Genomic DNA, 18,013 nt, shown 5'->3' with positions numbered 1-18,013 from the left:
TCAATTTTTAAATTTTTATCATAAAAATAACATAATATCCTTTTCTCATCGGTTGCCCTATATTAATAAGATTTTATTTTAAAATAGGAATAAACATTACATCATTAATAAATTTTTTTATCGGATTTGGTATTCATAATAATTATTAATTTTTCTTCCATTTGAGCCTTATTGTCATTTCCCATCTACATTGTAGATTTAATTCAATCGTCAAATCTATTAAATAAACTTTTATCCTTTGTTGTATGATTATATCCACAATCTATAAACAAACAAATCTAAAATATTTTTCATCACAAGTCATAAATAAATATTTTCTTCATCCTTCTTTTTATTATTATTTTCTTCATGATAATTTGGTTGATTTTTGATTCAACAATCTTCTTTAGGATGGTTATATTTTTTTTATAATAAGGGTTAAATTTTTATTTTCATACAAGCAATCATTTTTAATGTCTAATTTTTTATAATAAAATAATGACAGATTTCTTTGTTATCTTGATTAGAGTTTCTCTAACTCTCATTTGATCAGTCTCAACTATTGCCTCGAGTATTAGATTATCCATAACCTATATCATTTTGATATCTCCTTTGAGATCTAGTTTTTTAAATTTTCTTTTGGTTCTTCTTTTAATCTATCTTAGCATTTTCAGAAGTTTCATCTGAAAATCTATTTATTTATTTTATCTATGAACTAAAAATGAACCCATTAATTCATCAACACATAATATACTTATATCTTTAACTTCTTTTATAGTAGTAATTTTGGAGATAAACTCTATAATTTTTTTTTACTATAGTTTGCTCTTTTAGATTTTCACCATAAGATCTCACTTGGTTCGTAATAGAATAGACATTTGAGAAAAAACTAGTTTCATAATCTTTCATCATAAGATTTTTAAGTTCATGTAGATATATTTTTAAAATATTTTATAATCTTTTATTGATGTTGATGCTGACATGATTAAAAAAAATAGGGACTCTTGCTTGTTATAGCATATAGACTTTTGCATGGTTAGGAAGAAAAAAAAAAGAAGACTTTTACATGTTTATGTATATTCTTATTTATTTGATTTTTTTATCTTCAATAATATCATCTGTTAGGATCAAGAGCACTAAGAGCGGGGGGGGGGGTGAATTAATGCAGCAAATAAAAACGTCAACTTCATCAAATCTCTCGTACGATAAAAAACTGTTTCCGACGTAAAACCGATTTCGAAAACTTAGCTTGAAAGCATATGTAAATGTATTGAAGGCAGTAAGCTATTGAATGGGTTTACAGTAAGGTAATAGCAGGAAACAAAATGTAAACCAGAGAAGACGGGAGTTTATAGTGGTTCGGTCAATCGTGACCTACATCCACTCCTCTGATTCCTCTTCCGTCGAGACCACCGGCATCCACTAACGATCTTCCTTTACTAGGCGAAGATCAACCTCCTTCTTACACCCCTCTTCTCCTTTTACCGGGTTTAGGAGACAACCCTTACAATCACTTACTCTCCTCTCTTAAATAGAATTCTAACACTTAAGCTAGAGGAGGGATTTCTCAACTGATTTCTATAGCTTTTCTTTTCTTTTTTGCTCTCTGTGCTTATGTCAATTAACCAGGGATGAGAAGGGTATTTGTAGGCCCCAAACCAGTTTGAATTTGGAGCTCAAAACTGTCATCTCCCGGAATTCCGGGGTCTAGCGATTGCACCGCTTGGCAAAGCTCGAAGACTGAGCCTCTAGGCGGTGCCACCACTTGTCAAGGGTGGTTGCACCTCCTACCAGAGCTCAGAGACCGAGCTCAGGTGGTGCCACCGCTTGACTGGGGCAGTTGCACCTCTGTCAGAGGCGGTTGCACCACCCAGCCAAAGCTTAGAGACTGAGCCCTGGGTGATGCCACCATCGACCCAGGCGGTGCCACCTCTAGCCAAGTAATCTGGGTCCGAATGGGCTGATCCATTCGGCCCAATTTGGGTCTGTCAAGGGCCCAATTGTCCCAAGATTAAGTTAATGGGATCACCTCCCATTTTTAACTTAATCATCTTGCTAACTACGAATTTCTTAAGACATTTACTGCAACTTGCTCCAGTGCATCAATCGCTTCTTCCGGCGAGCTTCCGACAAACATCCGACGAATCTCCGGCGATGCTCCGACGGACTTTCGGCAAACTCCTGGACTTGCGATGATCCACTTGGCGAGTTCCAACAAGCTTCTTTTGGCAAGCTCCTGGACTTCTTGGATTTGTTCCCGTAGAACCTCCGACGACTGTTTGGACTTCCATCGAGCTCTTGAACTCCCAACGTGATCATAGTCTTGACTCTGGCGCAATTCCTGCTGCATGTCTTTCTTTCATCGTAGTTAATCCTGCACACTTAAAACAAAACTTCGATCGAGATAATTAATCCTAAGCAATTAACTAAGTTGTCCAGCATGTCATTGGTCCCTCGACGCTTCGTCCGATTCTTCGACGCATTATCCTCTCGTGCGGCCTATTGCTCAATTGGCCAGTTGACTTTGTAACTCCGATATCCTTGGTGCAATACCCGCTCTTCTTGGCCCGATGCTCAAGTCCACGGCCCGAAGCCTTCTGTCGATACGTCGACCGATCCATCGGCCCGACGTCTAATCTTCTGACATGTTCCTCCAATACAACATGATTTTTCCTGCTTTAATTGTCTCATTCTTATTGAAGCATCCTGCGTCACTCAAAATGTAGATTTAAAACATAAACACATATCAAGTGGTTTCATCATCAAAATACGAGATTCTACGATCTCCCCCTTTTTGATGATGACAACCACTTGATGACGGAGTTAACCTTAACTCCCGAAGTTTAAAAAACTCCCCCCTATCAATATGTCATATTGATAGAACCTTGAATTCAAACTGAATTCAAGTCATTGCAATATTCATCATGAATACTTGCAACACGTCATCATGAACTTATGCATTAACATGTCATGTCATCAACATACTTCTCCCCCTTTGTCATCAACAAAAAGGAAAAGTACAACTATTCTTTGTGTTTGTAATATAAGTTCAACTCATTGCATGAAAAATATAATATTAATTTTTTTATCATCATGCAATCTAGCAATTTTACAACATTTTAGAACTTGCTAGCTAGCAATTTTGAGATGTTCAAGAAAGCAACTCTTGCTTCTTGAAATATGTAAATTTGTCAAGTTTTGTTAGATATGCAAGTTAGCATTTTTGCCTCTTGAGATAGGCAAGATAGCACATTTGCTTCTTTTGAGATAGTAACTTTTTGCTTCTCTTTAGACTACAAGTTAGCAATTTTTACGATATGCAAGTTTCACAATATACAAGCTAGCAAAAATTTCGAAAGCAAATGCAAGATAACTTTCTTGTGTAAGCTCATGATTCTTGCCTCCTATTGCAATGTGCAAGTTGCAAGTTTTGCTTCTTGAGATAGGCAAGATAGCACTTTTGCAATTTTTGTTTCTTAAGATACGCAAGCTTGTGATGTTCAAGATAACAAGCTCTTTCTTCTCTTTTGAGAAGTGTCATTTTTGCTTTCTTTACAAAGTGTAAGCTAGCAAAATGCCAAACTAGCAAGAGATAATGTTTTACATGAGGCAAGCAAACAATTTGACAAATGTTACATTTGCATCTTCTCTTTTGAGGAGTGCAATTTTTTGCTTTCATCTTGAATTGTGCAAGCTAGCTAGTTTGGCTCTTTTCATGATGTCCACGTTAGAAATTCTTGCTCCCCCTTTGTCATTGTAAAAAACAAGGAAAGACCCTTATATCAATTTTCATATTATGACAAAGGTAAGTATCAATCTTATTTGTGCATCATTATATATTCAAATTAAAACATACACAATTTCAAAAACCTTATTTTTCATGCACAACATCGAAAAATAAATCAATCATCATTAATGGGCATATCATACATGATACTCAAACATTAAAATTTTTAAGCATTTATCAACATGTTGATCATGATACCAAACATTCATCATTTAAAGCATTCATGATACATATCATATGCAATACATCATGTATATCATTATCATAAGTATTGCATACATCATTTTAACTTCATGAATATTTCATCATTGCATGTATCATACCAAAACATTTCAAGCCATGTAAGCCATAAATACAAAGAAATCATATAGTAAATATAAAATTATTTGAATATCAAAAGACATGATTCATATAGTAAATATATTCTTTAAATAAAATATCAAGAAAAATCATAGGAGTACAAAGAAGAGATCTTGTTTTAAAAGAAAATCAAGTAATAACTCCAAGAACTCACAAGGAGAAATCATGATTCATTTAGAAAATCTCCTCTCAAGAGAATATCAAGTAAAATCGTAGAAGATCGATTAATGAGAAATTTTGATTTATAATAAAATCTCATGTATCGAATGTCGAGAAATCAAAATGATGATTTATGTAAAAAATATCACAAGTTATATTTAAGAGAAAAATCATCATTCATTTTCAACTCATTCAATTTGTCACAAACATTTCTTAGATATGCATGATACCAAAACATGGTTTCAAATCTTCAACATGCATAAATTTAAAAATTGAAAGGAGAAGAGAAGAATTTAAAGGTACAAAGATTTCAACCATCTCATAAACAAATGTAAGACTAAGTCATGAATCCAAAATTCCTTGAATCAAAATGATCATCAAAGGAAATCTCATGTTATTCCAAGAAATCAATATCATGATTTTGATAAAACTCATTTTAAATTTAAATCATAAAAATCACTTTTATGGTTCACAAAATTCTTAACATACGTAGATTCATGATTTCATAATATATTTTCCCATTTTTTAAGTATTTGATTTCATGTTAGCATGCTTTTTCATTTATGTTAAATAAAAATATGCATCAACGTTTAGGATCGAAAAATGAATTTTGTCATAAAACCATCCAGATCAATAGATTCTAAAAACTTAATTGTTATGGTCAAAAAAATTCGAAAATGAAATTTAACACTTTCATACATTCGGACATGATTTTGCCATATGTTTTTCAAATACACTCATGAAAATAACACATGCTTATCAACATGTATAACTTAAAATCTCATGCATAAAATTGTCAATCATTATATCAAAAATATTTAATATTTTCATTACATCATTATGCATTACTTCAAATCAAACATGATTTCATTCAACAATGTTAATCAAACATGATACACATTATTATTTCTTAACCATGATTTCATATTTTCAATCAAAATCATTTTGTTTGTTTATCATAAAATATATAATATTATCATTTTCAAAATTACTAACATGATCATAATTTTTATATTTTTATTTTTAAACATGTAATTTTCAAGAAAATTAATTCTAAACTAAAAAAGAAAATACATCATGAAAGCATCAATTAATTTCAAAATAAATCAGGGGGATTTCGATAATTGCTTTTCATTAAAAGCGGTTAAGGTGTAGTTTGCCACCTCGCCTTTCTTGATTTTCTCCTCGTCTTCGAAGGAGCTCGATTCATCCCACTTTGTGTTCTTCTTCTTTGGTCTCTTCCTCCGTTCAAGTTCATTGTTTATTTTAGATTTTTGTTTAATAAACTTATTAAGATTTAGTATTCGAAGTTCAAGTTCATCATTGTCCTCATCACTTGAGTCATTGCTCAAGTGGTATTCATTTGTCCGGGATTCCAAATTCTTCCTATTCTTTGGAAGGTTGTTTTGTTCATTATGTTCATCATGTGCATTGTGAACTATTTCATATGTCATCAACGAACCAATTAGTTCTTCAAGTGATAAGTTGTTTAGGTTTTTAGCTTCTTGTATTGTAGTTACTTTTGAATCCTACTTCTTAGAAAGAGAACGCAAAATCTTGTTTACAAGTTCAAAATCTGAAAAATATTTACCAAGAGCTCTTAAACCATTGATGACATCTGTAAAACGGGTGTACATATCACTAATGGTTTCGCTTGACTTCATTTGAAAAATCTCGAAATCATACATCAAAAAGTTGATTTTCGAATCTTTAACTTTAGAAGTGCCTTCGTGTGTGATTTCAAGATTGTGTCATATGCCAAAAGCCGTTTCGCACAAAGAAACCCGATTGAACTCATTTTTGTCCAAAGCGCAAAATAAGGCATTCATAGCTTTTGCGTTTAAAGAAAAATACTTCTTCTTCAAAATCGACCATTCGTTCATCGGTTTAGAGGGAAGTTGAAAACCATTTTCAATAATATTATATAAATCCAAATTCATAGAAATCAGAAAAACTCTCATTCGAGTTTTCCAATAAGTGTAGTCCAATCCGTTAAACAATGGTGGATGAACAACCGAAAAACTCCCTTTAAAGCCATGAAGAGTCATTTCTCTCGAGTGTAAATCCGAAATGAGAAATACCGGGCTCTGATACCAATTGTTAGGATCAAGAGCACCAAGAGGAGGGGGGGGGCGGTGGTGGGGGGTGAATTAGTGCAGCAGATAAAAACGTCAACTTCGTCAAATCTCTCGTATGATAAAAAACTGTTTTCGACATAAAACCGATTTCAGAAACTTAGCTTGAAAGTATATGTAAATGTATTGAAGGTAGTAAGCTATTGAAGGGGTTTGCAGTAAGGTAATAGCAGGAAACAAAATGCAAACCAGAGAAGACAGGAGTTTATAGTGGTTCGATCAATCGTGACCTACATCCACTCCTCTGATTCCTCTTCCGTCGAGGCCACCGGCATCCACTAATGATCTTCAAGTAGGAGACAACCCTTACAAGCACTCACTCTCCTCTCTTAAATAGAATTCTAACACTATGCTAAAGGAGGGATTTCTCAACTGATTTCTACATCTTTTCTTTCCTTTTTTGCTCTCTGTGCTTGTGTCAATTAACCAGGGATGAGAGGGGTATTTATAGGCCCCAAACCAGTTTGAATTTGGAGCTCAAAACTATCATCTCCCGGAATTTCGGGGTCTGGCGGTTGCACCGCCTGACAGAGCTCGAAGACTGAGCCTCTAGGCGGTGCCACCGCTTGTCAGGGGCGGTTGCACCTCCTACCAGAGCTCAGAGACCGAGCTCAGGCGGTTCCACCTCTGGCCAAGTAATCTAGGTCCGAATGGGCCGATCCATTCGGCCCAATTTGGGTATGTCAAGGGCCCAATTGCCCCAAGATTAAGTTAATGAGATCACCTCCCATTTCTAACTTAATCATCGTGCTAACTATAAATTTCTTAAGATATTTACTGCAACTTGCTCCGGTGTGTCAATCGCTTCTTCCGGCGAACTTACGACGAACCTTCGGTGATGCTCCAACGGACTTCCGTCAAACTCCTGGACTTGCGACGATCTACTTGACGAGTTCCGACGAGCTTTTTTTGGCAAGCTCTTAGACTTTTCGGATTTGTTCCCGCAAAACCTCTGACGACTGTCCGGAGTTCCGTCGAGCTCTCGAACTCCCAACGTGATCATAGTCTTGACTCCGGCACAACTCCTGCTGCATGTTTTTCTTTCATCATAGTTAATCCTGCATACTTAAAATAAAACTTCGATCAAGACAATTAATCCTAAGCAATTAACTAAGTTGTCCGGCATGTCATTGGTCCCTCGACGCTTCGTTCGATTCTTCGGCGCATCGTTCTCTCCTACGGCCTATTACCCAATCGGCCAGTTGACTCCGCAACTCTGATATCCTTGGTGCAATACTCGCTCTTCTTGGCTCGATGCCCAAGTCCACGGCTCGAAGCCTTCCGTCGATACGTCGACCGATCCATCGACCCGATGTCCAATCTTCTGACATGTTCCTCCGGCACAACATGATTTTTCCTACTTTAATTGTCTCATCCTGATCGAAGTATCCTGCGTCACTCAAAACGTAGATTTAAAACATAAACACATATCAAGTGGTTTCATCATTGTGATTCTACATCATCTTCATTAAAAAAATATATCATCTTCATTCAAAAAAATATATATCTATATTAGTAAAAAATATATATATAATTTTAAATAATAAAAAATCATATCTTAATATTTTTCATCTATTTATCTTAATTTAATTTTTTATTTTATTTTACTAATTTTAATTAATTAAATAAATCTTATTAAATATTCTGTAGTCATTAGAGAGAACGAGAGACAACATGAGCTAGTAAGTAGCAGACCAAACCGATAGCTGTAGACGGATACAAGAAGAGGCGTATCATCACCATATCCACCTCTACATATCTATATTAAAAGCTGTCAAATACTTTAACTAGATGATGATCAAACGCACTTGCAGAAAAGACAACCCACGAGAATCCACTAGTGTTGGTTTCAGGCAACATGCTTGACGACGGCAAGTTCAAGGTTGTCGTGCAGGCACACAACAGGACCCTAAAGCAGTCATTATATTATCCCCGTTAGCTACTGTGGCCTGTTCAACGTAGGCCGTAGATCCCCTAAACCAGTCATTATATAATCTTCGTTAGCTATTGTGCCTGTTCAACGTAGGACATAGATCTGCTTTAATATCAATCCACAAACCCATGCTATTCTTCTTCTTCTTCTTAAGATTATTAGCTTGGGAATTTAGATTTGTTGACTCGGAAGTGTGGATAAGCTTGTCGTAAAGCAACGATAATGACATTTGCCAACTCGTTGAGGCCCCCCTCCTGATCCTTGCCCCAAACCACGCATCGCGCCTGTGTAAAGGAAGACAAGTCTGGTTGTTTCTTTACTGTGTGTTTCCTGAAGTCCGGTTGTTTCTTCGTTGTGTTTCAGAGTGGTATATCGTGTATATACAGTCGGCCACTAGTGCAGCGTAGGTTTACGAGAAATTATTCGCTTCTACGGTATCCATATGATTTTAACCTTTTCGAAACATGTAAACTTCAATAATATCTTTTAAGGTAAGAGAGATCCGATGGATTTATGAGTTATTGATCTTCATACTCCTCTGTGGGACTAAATAACTTTACCAGTGCTCCCTCCCACATGGGAGCCAATGGCTCAAAGTCGAGGTGCGAGCCACATGACTCGAAAACGAATTTGCTCGATCGAAGTGCAAGCGTTGGTCCCTTCTTCTAGCGTCAATTTGATAAGGGACAATTTGATCAATCGATCATTGGTGAGGCCCGTATGCTTACGAGGAATTATATTCTTTGGGTGATGGGCATACCTGCATTGTTTTGTCCTTTTCAGAATATGTAAGCTTCAAAAGACACGACCCAGGTTGGGTTCTAGTCTCGTCTCTCAAATATGATTTTTTCTCTTGATGAGTGACCTGATTCTTTATCATCGGGCTTCTGTACATAGGCCGAGGTCGGGAGAAAAATTTTTCGACTTGATCCATCCGAAAACTAAATTAGAGTTTAGTAGAATACGAGAGAGTTAAGTATTCGAAGTCCTCTCTCATTAGTCAGAAGATTGACTTTTATATTTATGACGGGATGATCGATCATACGTAATCCTTTAATGACTACCGATTCCTCGGGAGGATGATTTATACTCTACAAACGAGTATCGACCGACCCATATGGGTCGACGCTATTCCGAGTTTTATAGAACTGACTCTAGAGTGTGTCAACCCGAGTTTTGTGAAACAATTCCGAGGTGTTCGACGTCGAATAATACGAAGGAAATGTGCTCACACGTGGATACTATGGAAATGTGCCATATCAATAACAATATTTTGTGATCCTACGGCTAGTGGATTTAGAATATTATCACGTACGAGAGAGGGACATGCAACGTCTGAGTGGATAACGTCGACAGGATGACTAGCGACGTCCACACATCATATATAGTTAAATGGGGCGAGATCGGTGCTGGCCATCTTTTTCTAATTCGACAAAGTAGCCACTCAACCTTATCCTCTCCCTTCTTTTGCTCCCCACCCTCTGCTATTGCTATTGCTATTGCAGAACTGCAAGCAAAGGTCGCCATCTGAGGTCGTAATCCACCCAACCACAACCGGAACTTGTGTAATATACTTTGAAGCAAGAAGATGACTTATGTGTATTAGGATATGAAATCTTTGCTAAGCATCTGAAATCCATTGGATAGAAAGTTGACATTTACATTGTTGACATGACAAAAGGGACATGCTAACTGGTGTTTCGATTAGACATCCAGAATAAACCAAAATAACAAGAAAAAGAAAGACATCGATGACAATTACAAGTGAATCCAATAAAGATTTCCTGCGCAGATTACTGCTTCCTCTAGTGGTCTTCAGCACTCTTCTAATCCTTCTCTGTACAACAGAGGCAAGCATGATAGCTACTAATTAACATCTCCCATGTCGACACAAATCTCCACCACCTAGGCTTTTACATAGAACAAGAAATAACCTTTTTTTTGTTCCTCTTCCTTTGGTAACTTCAAGATCCACAGTCGTCGAAGAATGAGGATGGCACCGCAAAATCCCACCTTTTTATGTTTCCTTCAAATTTTCCATCATTCTCTTTTCCTTTTCCTCGCCATTACAAGCTTCCTGCTATTTTAGCAACTCCGAAACCCACCCCACGTCCGGCGTGGCCTCGGCTCTGTCCAAAATGCTCTCTTTGCTCAGTCTCTCGAACATCTTAGCCCTGAGAGCCCTCCCGGACTCCACCCTCTCCACCGGTCCCTCTTCGTCCGACCAGACGGCTGACGCAGCCGTCGGAGTCGACGGCAGGCTACAGAAACCAGCGTTGAACCCAGCAAGAGCCCCCCTTGGGGATGCAAACCCACCATTTCCTATATGCAACCCCCATGAACTTGGCACCGACTGCGCCCTGCAGAGCTGCAACCGTCTTAGTGACGCCACCATCTCGTTCACCGACGACGACGGCTGCCACGACTCGCGCCGCAGGTTCGAACCGTTGGGTGATATCGGCGGAGACGCCGTCGTCGGGGTCTTGGGCGGCGAGATCAGCGTCGCGGTCGTTGAGCAGACGAAGTTCTTTGATAGATAAGACTGCATGGAGGACTGCTGGCGAAGAGGCGAACCGTCGTAGGACTCGACGGCGGTGGCTAAAGCCGACGTGGTGGTCTGCTGGTGTTGTGATGGCAGCACGCGGAGCTGGTCGGGGGTGTGGGCGAAGAAGCAGACGCGGCGGCGGCAGGCGGTGCTGTCCTTGCAGGGCTGGGTGCGGTAGCGCTCCGGGTGTAGCCAGCACTCGAACACTCCGTGGGCGAGCTCGCAGGCGTCGCCGCGCTTGCACCCACCGGTCTTGCGGAAGTCCGCGCAGGGGGTCCCCGAGTAACGGTGCTTCCGCGGGTCGCGGCGGCGGGCCTTCTCCCCCGGGTGCGCGAAGGGGCACTCGGTCCAGTCGTGGGTGCGCCCCCTGGCGCACCTCCTCACCTTGAACTCGTACATCCGGAACTCGTCCGACGCGTACGCGTCCACCACCGCAGGCGCCTCCTCCGCCGCCGCCTCCTCCTCGCACCCGAGGTAGAGCTGCAGCGCCGCCAGCGTCGCCTCGTCGAGAAGGCCGTCGCCGGTGGCGACGCCGCTGACAGGCAGGTGGGAGGAAGTGGCGTTACCGCCTGTCGGATCATCGGAGGGTGACCACGGCGGGACTTGAACGGTCGGATTATGATGGCCGATACCACGTCCGATCAGCATCATCGTCAGTCGCGCTCGCTACTATTCTTCGTCGACCTTCTCTCGCCTTCCAGTGGTTTCTTCGTCGCTACATGGCACATAAATGGGTACGGATGACCCGAGTCGGGTTATTGACAACCGCGGTCGAGAAATATCTATAACTGACGGTGTTTCGGCATGTTGAGGCGGTGCGCGGAAGAAACGCCATTCTCTTTCGCCTTAGCAGACGAATCGCCGTCACGGATGACGGATGCGAAGTTAAGCCAGAAGTTTCCGGGTACCCGTGGACAAGGGTGCAGTGGGACACGTGGAGGCCGCAGAAGGCCTTTGTCAGATTCGCTCGTCTCAGCGGAGACACGTTCCCGCTCGGAACAAGGAGCGTATTAAAAGACCGTGTCACTTACCTGCTTCGTGCAGGGGTCCACGGGTTTCGAGTGGGTTCAACTTCACTAACATGGAGGACAAACAAACGGGTCACTACAAACAGGTAGACGAAGTATTAAAACAATTAATGGCGGCATGCAGCAGAAGCGTGTTATTACCTTTATACCCTCGTACAAGCGAACATTTCAAGGTCATCGTATCGTATCCCGTCACGAGCCTCGCTTTGTCACCAGACTTGGTCGAGTCAAATCACCTTTTCTGCTCGTAATTTGACCCAGCAATGGGAAATGTCCCACGACGCGGTCACGGGGACAACATGATCCGATCAGGACCGTCTGTTCTAGATCACACGACTCCTCATGGCGTCCAAGGTGGGGCCTCCTCCTCCGTTCGTGTTCCACCATCATGGTGTTGACGTTATTAGCTGGAACTGGGACATTAGGCGCAGATCTGTAGGTGGGTTAGACCTTCATAATATTCACTGTCCAAACTGTGCTCTTCACGGTATTGGTCAATACGTAAAACTATGATGACTCTATTTGGTGGAGCATCGTTAAGAGTTAAATATGGCCTGCTTGATTCTTCGATCATAGTGTTTATCTAAAGATGAGTTGGAGTGGAAGATTTTTTTTTAATTTATAATTTTTTTAAAATTAACTTTTTGTATAAAATTGGAAATGGAGTTTTCATTAATATATTTTTAAATAATTAATTATTTGACACTTGTATTAGTTTGAAACCAACTTTTGTTAATCCAGATTTTATGAATTTGAGTTGATCATAACTAGTTTTTCAAAGGATGAGGATTGAATTTATGATCGATTTTATAATCTTTTTGAATTCAAACTATATTATTGATGATACTTAAAAGAGCAATGGATTATCAAATTTATGCATAATTTTTTTATTTTATAAATAAAAAATATTTTTAAAAAATTTTGATTATAAATGATTTGACTTTAATATATCTGCTCAATTTTGGTTATATTTTGTATGTTGACCAAGTTGAATTTATTTTTTAAATTAATAAAATATCTTTAACTTTGAAAAAAAAATTAAAAATAATAATATATTACTTCAAAATCCTATTAAAAACTACATATTGCTTATCAAAGTATAAAAGGTTACAACAACTTTAAGATATCTATCCTTTATCCAAATCTAATTAAAAATTAGACGTTTTGACAAAAGAGACAAGCCAGTGGATAGATACACTGATTGCTTTGTCTAAAGATATGTATCACCCTCTACTCAGACAACCAGATTGAGTAGAGCAAACATATCATGAAGCGAAAGAGAGTTCAAAGAAGATTCCAGCAGGAGATTCCTCCTCATCCCAAACCTTTACGATCCATCCATTCACCATAAAGTAATGTATTTACACCTAAATGAATTGATTGCCAAAGACTAATTTGCCTAAGAGCAGCCACCTTGAATGAGAAGATCGCCATCATCGAGCTTTGAATGGGCCTCAAAGGTCCCGTTCGTATTCAGCTCAGCTCACTGCAGAATGCGATCAACATAGTGTGCAAAGGCAGCATAAACCTAAGTCTCGATTGTACCTTGTTCTTGGTCGAACCAGGACGCCATTCTTCGTGCTTCTTGAAGTTCCAAAAAGCTCTCCAGGTATACCGATCAGTGGCAGAAATCCTACGTATCTCGAGTTACCTTGAAACTTTTTGATCTGGTGTTGGGCTGCGGAGGATTTGCAAGTTGGAGAACACGGAAGTTCCCACACAAGAACAGCAGGAGTTTTAAGACTGTAGTTCAATGCAGAGTTCTTCTAGTTTGTATCTGCACAAGCAGTTCATGAGAACAAGTCTCGAGTCTACCCGGTCAGACTTGTCCAACCTCCATGGCTCCATTGACTGATTCCTTCCTCCCCCTTCTTTGAATTCCGATGCTTTGAAGTCTGAGCCTACTACCGCAAGACCCAGTCAGTCAACGACGAACCCCAGATTACTCGCTTTCCTCCTCTTTCTTTGATCAGAGCCAAGGCTATATAAATGAACTGCAGCCATTCCATCTCATCCCACACCAATCCAACAAGTTCTTCTTTGCATCTCTTTTCCCCACCAAACCTGCTTCTCCTTGCAGCGTTCGTCTTCACACAGCCAGCATAAACGAACAGGGAGAGGTGTTTAGAAATGGCAGCTCTTCAAGTCCAGAATTTGCAGTCAACCTCATCCTCCCATGGAAGATTTCGCGCTAGCCTGTTTCCTTCCTCCAATTTCAGGGCTAAAAGCGTCTATCTTCGGCAGCTACCGAACAAGATCACAATCCAGGACCTCATCCTGAGACAAGATGGCACTGCAACGAAGGAGGTACCAACGCACACCACGACAGGCAACGAGGACAAGGAGTTGGTCACCAAGCTTCTTGCCATAACCGAGGCGGTCGCCGATAGAGCCAATATGCACGCGATCATCGGAGCACAGAGGAACAATTGGAATCACCTGTTTACCAACTCCATCAACTCCGTCACTCTCATCGGATCCCTCATGGCGGGGATCTCATCGGTACCGGTGGGAGAAGCAACGACACAGCTGCTGGCATTCAAGCTTGCCTCCATGCTGTTGTTCGGCACCGCGATGGGAATGATGCTGGTCGTCAACAAGATTCAGCCTTCCCAACTAGCTGAGGAACAGAGAAAAGCCACCTTGAGGTGGAAACAACTGGAGAGATCGATCCAAGACACGTTTTCACTGAGAAATCCGACGGAGTCGGACGTCAAGGACGCCATGGACAAGGTGCTGGCTCTCGAGAAGGCTTATCCTCTCCCCTTGCTCCCTGGAATGCTTGAGAAGTTCCCGAAGAAGGTGGAGCCTTCCCGTTGGTGGCCTAAACTACGACAAAGGCCGGAGGAAACGCATCGAAGACACACAAATGGAGCGGATGCCAATGGCTGGAGCAAAGAACTGGAAGAAGAGATGAGGGGTCTTCTCAAAGTTCTAAAGCTGAAGGATGAGGAGCAATATTTGCGGGTGGGGAAGGTGGTCTTAGACACCAACAGGACTTTGGCCACCGCAGGGCCTCTCTTTGCTGGCCTAGCTTTGATCGGATCCGGGTTAATAGGTTCTTCGGCTCTCGGGCCACTCCCGGTTCTGCTTGCGGTTGCCGGAGGGTCGCTCGCGACGGTGATGAACACCCTGGAGCATGCCGGCCAGGTAGGAATGGTGTTCGAGCTGCTCCGGAACAATGCTGGCTTCTACAGGTGGCTGCAAGAGGAAATTGAGTTCAATCTGGGGGAGGAAGATGTGGAGAAGAGGGAGAACGGGGAGCTGTTCAAGCTGAAGCTGGCTCTGAAGCTTGGAAGAAGCCTCTCCGAGTTCAGAGACTTTGTGCCGTACGACTCCCCTTCTTGCAAAGACGAAGACATCAAAGACTTCGCCGGGAAGCTATTCTAGATGAGTTCCTAATTCAGATTCTTTCATCAAGATCCACTAAGATGGATCATTTTTCTTGTACATCGTGCATGTTCAAAGAGAAAACTATCTCAAGGAAACGAACGTCTGTTCTCTCGTCTGTCAACGTAAAGAACAGAATCCTCTTTCACTCTAGAGGAAGAAGACAACAAAACTGAGAGGAAACACAGCTAAACAATGTGAAAGGAAACCATCAAGTATTTTAGGCTGCAATTCTCTACGATGTTGGTCAAATTTGCTGGCTAAGCGTTTGACAGGAATGCAAGCAGATAGGATCGGCTTACTATTCTCTCAACATGTTGTTTACGGACAATAGCTCCATTCTCGAGCAGCCTGTTGGGGGCCTCAAAGAATCATGCCTTCGACAGAAGATGCTGTTCAGCTAGCCATCAGAACAGTTCTCGGACTGCTTGCGTTCCACATGCTCAGATCTTAGAGAATCATGTAGTGATATGGACTGTGTTCTGGCAGCTGATGGAGATCTTGATCTGGCTTGCAGATTTGATTCAAAGCTTGATAACGCCAACAGTAGATATTCCATCTCGGTTGATTCAGCATAAGAAGCGACACAACCACGAGAATCAAATTCGGGTAGATATAAAGCAAATCACTCCATATCCACACGAAAAGTTGAGTTCTTTCAGTAGCAGAGAGATTGTTCTATGTCTTCTTCAAACGAAGGAGTGTGGTAAAGAAGTTCATTCCATCAAGAGGAATATTCATTACATCAAGAAGAAAAAATAAATTAAAAATCTATAAAAAGATAAGTCAAATTGATTATTGATTCTTAAAAAAATTTCTTAAAAAAAATAATTATCTTGAATACAATTAATGTAATGTATTTCTAGGACTATATAGAGTTTCTGAAATTATAAAGAGTTTTTCTTGAGAGAATTATAGAAGATTGAAGCTTGTCCTACTCTTCTTCTATTGGATATCTCTATCCCTTCTTCCTATCAAGATCAACATTTGGTATCAGAGTATAGGTTAAGCTACGACATCTTCCTCAAGTACCATCAAACTCCGAAATCCCAGATTGACAAAAGAAAATTATGACATATGGTGCATACAAATGAAGGTTCTTGTAGGCTCCCAAGATATATGGGAGTTTGCAGAAGATGGATTTGTTGAACCATCTACCAACTCAAGAATGAAGAAGGAGAAAAAGGCTTTGTTCACGATCTACCAAAGGCTTGATAATACAATGTTCAAGATTATCGCTCCAGGAAATATTTCAAAGGAGACTTGGGAAATATATCAAAAAGCATTCAGTAGTGTTGATAAAGTAAAGAAACTTCGTCTACAAGTTTTACGAGCCGAGTTTAAAAAATTACAATAAGGTACTTCTGAAACTATTTCTAATTACTTCTCAAAAATTATTTCTATTATTCAACAAATGAGACGAAATGGTGAACAAATAAATGATCAGAGAGTAATAGAAAAAATATTGAGATCTCTAGATTCAAATTTTGATTTTATTGTTGTTACAATTAAAGAATCTAAAGGTTTGGAAAACATATCTTTAGAAGAACTTATGGTTTCCTTCAAGTTCATGAACAAATATTACAAAAAGAGGAGAAGACAAAATTATAGAGCAAGTACTACAAACGAAGCTTACTCTTGAAAATAAAGGTGAATCAAACTCTCAAAGAGAAAGAGGATAAGGACAAGGACAAAGAGAAAGAGGAGGCAGAAATCAAACCAATTAAGAATCTCCAAACAATGAAGATGCTAGAAAAAATTTTAGTCAAAGAGGCCGAGATTATGGTTGAAGACGTGGCTGAGGGCGTAGACATGATAGAAACTCTAAAAGGTCTGAAATACAATGCTATATTTGTAAAAGGTATGGACATTACTCTTATAAATGTTATTATAATCCTAACAATCAAGGTGATAAGGCAAATTTTATTGAGGAAGAAAAGAACAAAAATCAAGTTTTGCTAACGAGTTATCATTTGAAAGAAGATCAATCTATAACATGGTATCTAGATATAAGAGTCTCAAATCACTTGTGTGGCATCATAGAGTTATTTTTAGAAATGGATACAAGTTATTCCGTGAACATTATATTTGATGATTTGTCTCAAAGACCAATAAGAGGCAAAGATAAAATTCTCCTTGAACTTAATAATGGTAAAGAATTATGCATTTCAAATATTTATTATATTTCTAATATGAAAAATAATATTCTAAGCTTAGGATAATTACTTGAAAAATGTTATGATATTGAGATGAAAGATATGACTCTCTCAATTCATGACAAGAATAAAACAATGATATTACATATAAAAATGGCAAAGAATAGAATGTTTCCTCTACATTTAATTATTTTTGATCAATCAAATTATTTTAAAGCTGATATTGAGGATATTTCTACACTTTGGTATCTTAGATATGCTCACTTAAATTTTGAAGCTTTGAAACTTCTAGAGAAGCATAATATGGTGACAGGAATGCAAAAAATTGATCGTCCAATAAAATTATGTGAAGTACGTGTTATGGATAAGAAAGAAAGCCTTTCAAAATGAGAAGAACAAAAAGAGTATGGCATCGACTTGATTTGGTACACACAAATGTTTGTGGCCCTATCAATCCAGTATTACTTAAAGAAAGCAAGTATTTTCTTATATCAAGAAAAAAAAATAGTTTAAAAATCTATAAAAAAATAAGTCAAATTGA

General features: G+C 39.3%; 2 protein-coding genes across 2 annotated transcripts; one reads left to right on the top strand and one right to left on the bottom strand.

The window, feature by feature from the left end:
• Nucleotides 1–9,970: 9,970 nt before the first annotated feature.
• Nucleotides 9,971–11,861, bottom strand: LOC103991592 (zinc finger CCCH domain-containing protein 2-like). Its single transcript, XM_009411089.3, has one exon. It carries the CDS (start codon nucleotides 11,547–11,549, stop codon nucleotides 10,434–10,436), a length of 1,116 nt encoding a protein of 371 aa, XP_009409364.2. The 5' UTR covers nucleotides 11,550–11,861; the 3' UTR covers nucleotides 9,971–10,433.
• A 2,069-nt stretch (nucleotides 11,862–13,930) lies between these two features.
• On the top strand, nucleotides 13,931–15,414 carry LOC135678753 (probable F-box protein At4g22030). The gene has a single exon (XM_065191889.1). It carries the CDS (start codon nucleotides 14,057–14,059, stop codon nucleotides 15,314–15,316), a length of 1,260 nt encoding a protein of 419 aa, XP_065047961.1. The 5' UTR covers nucleotides 13,931–14,056; the 3' UTR covers nucleotides 15,317–15,414.
• The last annotated feature ends 2,599 nt before the right edge of the window (nucleotides 15,415–18,013 follow it).

Source organism: Musa acuminata, chromosome BXJ1-7, assembly GCF_036884655.1.
Source record: "Musa acuminata AAA Group cultivar baxijiao chromosome BXJ1-7, Cavendish_Baxijiao_AAA, whole genome shotgun sequence".
In the NCBI taxonomy this organism is placed as follows: domain Eukaryota; kingdom Viridiplantae; phylum Streptophyta; class Magnoliopsida; order Zingiberales; family Musaceae; genus Musa; species Musa acuminata.
The sequence above is the reverse complement of the archived record's forward strand: the minus strand, read 5'-3'. Positions and strand labels throughout refer to the sequence as shown.

Excerpts from the sequence above, each read along its gene's own strand:
- LOC103991592 (XM_009411089.3), bottom strand. The coding sequence starts at position 11,549 with ATGATGCTGATCGGACGTGGTATCGGCCATCATAATCCGACCGTTCAA.
- LOC135678753 (XM_065191889.1), top strand. The coding sequence starts at position 14,057 with ATGGCAGCTCTTCAAGTCCAGAATTTGCAGTCAACCTCATCCTCCCAT.